The sequence below is a fragment of the Esox lucius genome, chromosome 3 (genome assembly GCF_011004845.1).
Source record: "Esox lucius isolate fEsoLuc1 chromosome 3, fEsoLuc1.pri, whole genome shotgun sequence".
NCBI lineage: Eukaryota > Metazoa > Chordata > Actinopteri > Esociformes > Esocidae > Esox > Esox lucius.
The window spans coordinates 11,890,571-11,899,559 of NC_047571.1; the positions used below are offsets into that span (position 1 = coordinate 11,890,571).

Below are 8,989 nucleotides of genomic sequence, written 5' to 3' on the forward strand. Positions count from 1 at the left end.
TGTTGAATTACAGCAGGCAGTCAATATGCACACCCCTGACGTCCGCAAACCACCGTTGAGGGCAAGTGCGCCATTTTGGCTCAAACAAAGTCGGAATTCACTTTCTTTGCTTTTTTGCCGGCCAACATCGCTTAATATTTTTGTAAACGATTGGAATGAGACGTCTGCTCATGTTTCAACCAATGTTGTGTTCTGTTTTTTTTCTTCAAGAACAAGTGTAAAGTTGTGATAGCATTAGCCTCAGTAAATGTGCTAGCTAACGTTACCTGCTAACTCTGTCGTTCGATTCCATTGCCCCTAGCTCCTTAGTTAGCTTGCTAGTTAAGCCTTAGCTAGCTAGATTTAGCTGTGTTAGAGACTTGTTAACTCGATAGGTATGGGTGGGTGCTCCGCTCCAAATTGCTCAAACTCAACAACCATTGGGAAACAACTCTTCCGTTTTCCTAAAGAGCCAATACGCAAGAAGAAATGGCTTGTAAACTGCAGGCGTAATTTTGTACCAACTCCACATTCCAGACTGTGCCAGGCAAGTTTATTATGGGTGGCTGCTGGCTAAGTGGCTAGCTAGTTTGGTCCACGACTTCAACAGTTTCTTAAATCCAAATTAGGACAAAAACATGTTGACATGTTTGTCTAAACTTTTAATGTAATAATTGTATCAATTGTTGTGCTGTTGAAAGTCTACCAAGAAATAATTCGTAAATATTTAGCCTACTAATCCTACAACTATGTCTTCTCGCAGGACCATTTTGAGCTGAGTCAGTTTGAAGAAATTGCTAGATCGCCAGCAGGGGGAAAGAAGCTGAAACCAAATGCCATCCCCACTCTTTTCAATGTGCGAGACCCACCTTATCCTATCATCCCACAGATAGTGCTACCACTCAAACCAGAGCCAGGTAAATTCACCCACGTCAATACAGTAATGTTTGCGCTCGACTATGCTAAAAATCTTTGTTTTGGCATTTATAAATTGTCCAATCTAAAAGTTATGGAATACACAAATACTTTAATTTCTGAAGACAGTTCAGGGGGGTTTGGTCTTTTGGGAAATTGGGGTTAGCTTTGTACTGTCTCTACTTTTTTCATGTTTTTGTATTGTCTTTTTATGTCCTTATTCTAGTGGTCTGTTCTCATCCTATAAAACAATTGTATAAATGTGTAGTTGTTTATTTTATACCTTATACTGTACAAGGATTTAGCAACATTTTGCTTACTGGTCAGATGCTCGAATCACTTGGCAACCCTGCCACCCCTGAATTGCATCTCATCTGCATTGCAATTAATAGTTTTTGTTTGGCCTACATTTTAAAGTGAAATTCTGTGTCAGTTTGCTATTGTTGAATTGCCCAGATGTTCAATTGATCTTACTCGACTAATTATGATCTGTTCATTTGTGATTGTCACAGTGAATCAAGTGAGTGAGTCGGTGTTGTAATGTTCTGTGTCCACCTAGTGGAGAAGGATCTCAATCTGGGGGATCATGGCTATGCACGGCGGCAGCCAACTCTGGGCATGGAGGACGATGATTCTGATGAACTACACAAGACAGTGGAAAGGCCCTGTACCCATTGTCAACATTACAGAACCCTGCTGGAACAAGAAATGCAACACACAGCCAGACTTCAGAAGGAGGTGCAGTGGTAGCTCCTTTTATCTAACTAGTTTTACAGTGCTGTGATAAGGTACTTGGCCCATGTGGTTTTCTGCATTTTTGCATATTTGTCACAATGTTATCAGGTCATCACCCAAAATCTAAATAGATGAAAGGGACCCTAAGTGAACAAACACAAACTATGCAAAACCCAATTCCTGTGTGAGAAAGTAGTTGACCCATTTATCACAACTGGTTACACCACCTTTTGCAGCAATAACTGTAACCAAACACTTCCTGTAGTTATTTTTTAGTCTCTCAGTGCCATGGGGGAATTTTGGCCCACTCCTCCATGTATATCTTCATTACCTCCGTGATGTGGAATTTTAAGCATGAACTGGTGTGAGGTTCTGACTGTGCAGTATTTGATTTATATAATGTGTCAATAGAATATTTATGTGCTTTTTGAGACAAACATTTATATTATTCTTAATAAGCAATGGTTTGTGCTTTGCTACACTGCTACATCTTTGTCAAGTTCCTTGGATGTTGCAGTCATGAACAATGATCTTGGCAAGAGATGCATGCAGATTAATGCAATATATGTTTTAGGGTTCTTTGCGTCTTCCTGGTTGATTTTACGCTTTGTTCTTGGAGAGATTTAGACAGGATGGCCACTGGGGGAGATTCAGTAATTTCCCAAATGTTCCCCTTTAGGATAAAATGTGTCTAACTGGTTTGGTGGAGCCTCCAGAGATTTGTAAACATTTTGAGGCTAATGGGCATCTACATGTTCTTCTGGAACCTATATGCTGACAACTAGGAACAAAACTATTCAGATGTACTCTGGACAGGATACTTGGCCAAAATCAGGCCTGTTAGTTAAAGGGATAGTTCAACCAAATTACAATATTGTTCATTGTAGGGATGGGCACGGTTTGTCGAAACTTTGAATAACCAAAATTAAGATAGTATTCAAGTACTCTTGTGTGTATGTATTCATTTTTCCCCCACAGACATTTTTACATTAATGTATTTAAAAAAAAAAAGAAAAGAAACATTTTGTACATGATTTCTAAATATTATCAAAATTCCTATATATAATTTTTCCGTGCGAAGATAAAGCTTCACATTTACAAAAAAATACACAACGTTTCTAAGTCGTATTTTGGTATGCGTTCCTTCACACGTGTTTTTGTTTGCAATCGTCAATCAGAGCCATAGTGGTGTGTTGGTCCAGTCAGTAGGCTATATGCGTCGTCTGCTGTTAGCAAGTGGATGAAAGTGAACTAATTCAAGGTAAGATGTAATATATTATCAGAAATTATTGTTATCTATGAAAATTATTTGGCTACAAAATGCTATGTAAAGTTAGGCTGTGGAATCTGAAGGCTGTTGGGATTGCAGAAAACGGTGAGTTAAGCAAGTGGCTTATAGCTGGCTAGCTTAGCTAACTAGCTTCTCTGGACTTCTCCATCCAATAAACTCAGTGTTATGTGTAGAGAAATTTTGGCTTCTAGTTCTGTAGCTGAGTTTTGCGAGTGTACAACACTGCTTCCTCCATACGTGCGCTCGCTTTCTTTCTCGCACAACGGCCATGGAGCCGATGTTAGATTAGAACGATACCCACTCCTTTGCGCATTGTGTAGTAGCACCCATGTTGTATCAGTATTTTTTAAAACATGTATTTTGGGTAACCAAGTACTATTTGAATAATTAAAAAAATCTAATCAGATAATAAAGTCCAATGTACACCCCTAGTACATTGGTGTCCTTACCCTATAAACAGTCTATGGATAAGGTACGACAGAAATACATACTGTTGTTTAGTTTCCCTGGGTTAGGGTTATGCTATAAGTTTTGCATTTCTGACACATCCCATCCAAGTCCAGAGACCTATATGAAATAACACGTATGGGATCATGTAGTAAGCCAAAAGTGTTAACCAAGTGACAGAGGTTTGAGAGATTGTAAAGGCCAATGCTGTCATGGCAAAGAGTAGATAATTTGAATAATCTACAAAATGATATGTATCTTGATCGGCTTAACACCTTTTGGGTTGATACATGATTCTATGATTGTGTAATTTCATATGTTGATGTCTTCACTATTATTACACAATGTGGCAAATGGTAAAACTAAAGAAATACCCTTGAATGAGTAGGCGTGTCCACCCTTTTGACTGGTATGTTATCTTGTGTTCAGGCTGAAGAAATGAAGAAGAGGATGTTTAAACTGGACAGAATCGAGAGGGGACTCCAAACATTTCTATATGAAGACCAGATCCGCGCCCTGACGCTGACCAAGCGCTCCCGGAGAGCTGTGTGGTCCCATGAGACCGTGTTGAAGGCCCGTAAGATCCGGTGTGCAGTCGGTGCCAAGGGTTACGAATTCCTTCGGGAGTTAGGCTACCCCCTGCCATCATACAGAACTTTATGCAACCGGCTGGAAAACAAAATGATGGTGACAACGGCCGTGGGCTGTGATGAGCTGGCAGACCTGGGTCTGGGCATCATATCCACGTGTGACAGTCCGGAGGGAGACGGGGACATTGACGAGGCTTTTATTGGAGTCATGTCATGACTCGGGAGGGATGTTCTCAATCAATGTGTTGGAATGTTTGTTTCTTATTGAGGGATAAAACGTGAAATGGCAGCAACAGTGTTGTAAAGGCTGACCATACATCAACTGATAGTCCTATGCATTGAAGGATTTGCACAAAGGGTGATGTTTGGGTTTACACATCCTGTAGTTCTGGACTTCTCAGAATGGTTTACTTGTGGCAAAAATTTCAAACAACCTTTCTGTGCTCTACCAGATTATGATTTGCTGCGGATCACCTATTTCTACAATTGAGAATGTTTGACTAATACCATGGAGGCGCAGAATTCTAACCCTTGTTTGGAGAATGGTGTGGTTTCCCTGTAATGTCACTTATGTTAAGTGGACACATTGGAGTAATTGGTTCTATTTTATTGTGGGAAATAGTTCAAGCTGAATTTAGAAACTGCAATGCAGTATACAGCCTTTGAGAAATGTGGTACCTGCATTGTACTGTCTGTGGCTTTTCAACTGAATTCCCCTAAGCTTATTTTGTTACAATCAATAATAGGATATTAGCCTAGAAGCAGAACATTCTTGGTGGGAGATGTTTTGTAGACAACACACTAAAGGGTGCAGTAGTGCTCTGCTCAAAACAATGGTACTTGAGGTAGATAAATAAAGACCTTTTAAGTAAGCTTATGTTTGTGGCTTTGTTTGTGGTGTAGAAGTGGTACTTTTATCATTTCAACAAAGGGGTTGTTTTGCACTGGTGACATTCCCTTGTTCATAACGCTGTAGGAGCTTGCTTAGATACAACAGACCTTGTTGATGTGACAGGAACCTGTTGTTGACATTTATGATCAGCTGATTAGTATTGGTGGTCTCAGCTCCAGTGCTCTGGAACGTTTTGACCTTTGAAAAGTCAAGCCTCCGCCTGTAAATTTACTTTTGGTGTGCACTGTACTTTGACCTAATCATCCAGGAGAGAAAGGGCATTTCTATTTATTGGGAAAATCGATGGCAGTGTTTTTGCTTGTATGTTTAACCAGTGTGTACAGAGTGGGGAAAATACATGTGTGCGATGGTAGATGTGGTTTTGCTCTAATTAAGAAAATGCCATTGTGCTGAAGTTGGGAATTCTCAAAATCATAAATACCACTTCTAAATGATTGTTTCAATGTATTCCACTCCCACAGTATGACTGTTGACTCACTTGGACAACTGGCTAGATTATGATCATAAAGCCTTGTGATGTAGTATAAAACCAGTTTTCTGGATGACTTTGAAGTGACAAAAATTCTGTAGAGAATTTTCTGTTTGGATGTTCTGTTACAAACTCCTGAAAGATCAGAGGATTTTATTTTTTAATAATGAATGAAATTACTGATTTGAATCTGGTCTAGAACATTTCTTTGAATAGGTTGATATTCAGAATTAAAAAAGGACATTATCCCAAAATCTAGCTAGCCTCCAGAGAACAAAAACATGTTTGGAATTTGACTAGTTAGTTTTGTGGTTTCCCAACTCTCTTACCTTAAAGTCAACATAGGGACTCTTCTCCGTTTGCTTTGGGGGCAGTGCTTAGCTGAGGGCTTAAAAACAGCATCATAACACTACTGCTTAGTTGTGTGAAGCAGTAGAGAAACTGAGGTCAGTCCTGTGGTCATGTTTTTCAGGGTGTTATGTATGTAGCACAGCATATTGGTATACAACTGAGAACATCAGTCAACATCAAATCTGAAAATCTACTTCTGACACAGGCCTTTCTCCTGGAAATACGTTCAGGTGAGGTTTCGAGATGCAGGGTTTCTACTTGACTCTGTGGCTGTGTGCTACCCTGTCAGGGCCCCTACAGGCATCACCTCTGTTTGTTGAAGGGGACCGTAACGCCTCTAGGATCTGCAAGCCTGCTCCAGCCTGGGAGATCAAGGGCCAAGGGGCCCCCATGAAGGAGCTACTGGGAAATGTAGTCGTTCTTGCTCTACTGAAAGCTAGCTGACACTTCTGCCTCACACAGGCCTCCAAGTAAGAGAAGCCTCCACAATCTGGCATAAAAATTATTGTAGACCTGCTGTGACCACATATAGTTATTATACCATATTATTATAATAATGTATCTCTGATGCAATGTTGTTGATGTAGTGCTGCCAGTGATTCATTTTCAAAAGTTTTAGAGCAGCATACCCAAATATACAGTAGATACACAGTAAACCGAATTCTGAAAAAATGGCAACTAATGCCACCTAGTGACACTGATGTATATCATGACCACTCTCTGTTTCTGGCGAGAAGACTCCAAGGCCTGCGTGAGAAGCTGCTCCGCGGCAACCTGACAGATGTGTCTTTTCTCATCGTAAACGAGCGGGAGGCACAGTCTAGAGCAATGTACTGGGAGCTGAGGAGGAGGGCCTCCCCAGCCATCCCTGTCTACCAGCAGGCTCCGCTACAGGATGATGTCTGGGAGGCGCTAGATGGAGACAAGGATGACTTCCTGGTATATGACAGGTAAGGGGAGGAGACCCCGCTGCAGTCTAGCTGTTCAGATAATGTGCAGCAATCCTGCACATAACAATGAAAGATAAGGCCCAAAATGCATTGGTTGTTCTTATAACTACAAGCACAAATTTCTATCAACTTTTACTGGCCTCCAAGCATTTGCTGAATAACCTGTTCACTACAATATGGTAGGTAAGTGCCATTGCAAAGAGACTTGATGTGGGGTTCCATATCTTGGACACCCCAGTCCAGAATACATGTTGTGTTATTTCTCAGAATGTTACATTTTCAATGAGCAAATAATGGGTTTTGCCACAGCGCATTAACAGACATTTTAAGAAGGTGGTTTCATTTAAGATATTTTCTATCTATAGAGATCTTATAATTGGTGGGACACAGCCCATTCATGTGACCATGAATCTCTCTCCCCTCTTTGTCAGATGTGGGAGATTGACATTCCATATAGTCTTGCCCTACAGCTTTCTCCACTACCCCTACATAGAGGCAGCCATCAGAGCCACCTATCATAAGGACATCTGTGGCAACTGCACCGTGAGTGAACCAATGCAATCACAGGCTGGCTGGCTGCCGTAGCACCCCATTGAAATACAGTGAGTGGAACAGGATAGGACGAAATATCTCTTCAACTTTAGTGTGTCTTTTCTGCAGCTCGACTTAAACTCGACCACTTGGAACAGCACCCAACACAAGTCCTTGAGCGGCGTGGGGGTGATTGTTAACGAGACAGACGGCACAGCGGCCAGTGCTCTTACGGTGACTGAAAACAGCAGCCCAGCTCCGAATGAGGGTGGCGTGACACAAACACATCACCATGGTCCGGGCCAGCATCATCAGAACAAACATTACCAACGCCAACACACCCATGGGTCAGACATAAGGGGATTGGGTTCCAATTAACATCCTCTGGATCATTTCTGAGACAAGACATTGTTAGTCAGCATGGTGGTGATGGCTTGTCCGATGCTTTTATATGAATCAAATTAGATTGGATCCATTCATTTTACTTGGAGACATTAGGTAATTCTGTTAAATCAAGACTCATTTAGGCCCTTAAAATACATTACTGCTTTCCATTACTGCCAATCCAGCTCTCTGCAACTTATGAAGTCTGCGGGTCAAACCTTAGTGAGGTATTTGTGGACAGATGCTGTGCAGAGAGAAAATCTGGATTGAGAGTAACCTAACCCATCCAGGGAAGTGAGCTTCAATTCTGGGAATACTTGGGCATTTAGATGTTAAAGTTTTGGACTTGCTGTTTCTTCTGTGGATACTGGAGTGATTACTCATTGTATCCCTAGTGTTCCATGATCCGACACAGGTTATTAACAAGCTTGTAGCCTAATCCAACTATTTTCTACAACCTGAGTGCACAATTAAAAGTGTAATTAAGTTATTGTGTCAGTGTAATCATTTAGCTTGTCTGGCGTTTACTGTTTATGTATACAGTGAAGAAACTGACTATGAACACATCACCTGCTAACACTACAAAAGGAGTAATAAATTCCATGATTGCTATCGACAATCAGATCACTAGTCTGTGTATTCCAGTTGATGAGTGTAGACTATGAAGTAAGTTTTATTCATCTCACCTGAGTAAACCACAGCATCCTGTTACTGAAATAGGTGTTGCATGGCAAGGTCAGTTCTACATAGTCTAAACATATTTTTTGTGTATTTCTATATGAAAGTTACATCATTTTAAGTTATTGGTTTAGCTATTGTTAGATAATTCATATTTTCATGATTATTGTCACAATCAACACAACCCTTCTTCATGCATCCATCTGGGTGTTTATGTTTCTGAACGAAAGCATCATAGAAAATGATTTTCTAAATCCTTGTGAGTGAAGAAGTGACATCTACTAGAGCTTCCAGACTGAATGGTTGTTGAGGCTATCAATAAAACCTTGGCTAATTCATATAACCTTCATCCACTGAGAGGGTCAGACAGGCCTGGTTCCACAGGGGGGCAAAAGGGGCCATTGCCCCCTTAGGTAGCAAATCGTAACCCCTCATTTGTTTCCCCATATACACTGAACAAAATTCTAAACGTAACACTTGTTTTTGCCCCCATTTATCATGAACTCAAAGATCTAAGACTTTCTCTATGTACACAAAAGGCCTATTTCTCTCAAATATTGTTCACAAATCTGTCTAAATCTGTGTTAGTGAGCACTTCTCCTTTGCAGAGATAATCCATCCACCTCACAGATGTGTCATATCAAGATGCTGATTAGACAGCATGATTATTGCACAGGTGTGCCTTAGGCTGGCCACAATAAAAGGCCACTCTAAAATGTGCAGTTCCATCAAACAGCACAATGCCACAGATGTCGC

At 40.8% G+C, this 8,989-nt stretch overlaps 2 protein-coding genes across 2 annotated transcripts; both read left to right on the forward strand.

The window, feature by feature from the left end:
* The first annotated feature begins 18 nt into the window (after window positions 1-18).
* si:ch73-382f3.1 (uncharacterized protein LOC100151273 homolog) lies at window positions 19-4,829 on the forward strand. The gene is made up of 4 exons (XM_010891359.3): window positions 19-526; window positions 743-896; window positions 1,454-1,632; window positions 3,797-4,829. The coding sequence occupies exons 1-4, from the start codon at window positions 377-379 to the stop codon at window positions 4,172-4,174; spliced, it is 861 nt and encodes a 286-aa protein (XP_010889661.1). The 5' UTR covers window positions 19-376; the 3' UTR covers window positions 4,175-4,829.
* Window positions 4,830-5,717: 888 nt separating this feature from the next.
* On the forward strand, window positions 5,718-8,045 carry selenop2 (selenoprotein P2). Its single transcript, XM_013131274.3, has 5 exons — window positions 5,718-5,785; window positions 5,896-6,160; window positions 6,428-6,640; window positions 7,072-7,183; window positions 7,301-8,045. Exons 2-5 carry the CDS (start codon window positions 5,934-5,936, stop codon window positions 7,547-7,549), a joined length of 801 nt encoding a protein of 266 aa, XP_012986728.2. The 5' UTR covers window positions 5,718-5,785; window positions 5,896-5,933; the 3' UTR covers window positions 7,550-8,045.
* The last annotated feature ends 944 nt before the right edge of the window (window positions 8,046-8,989 follow it).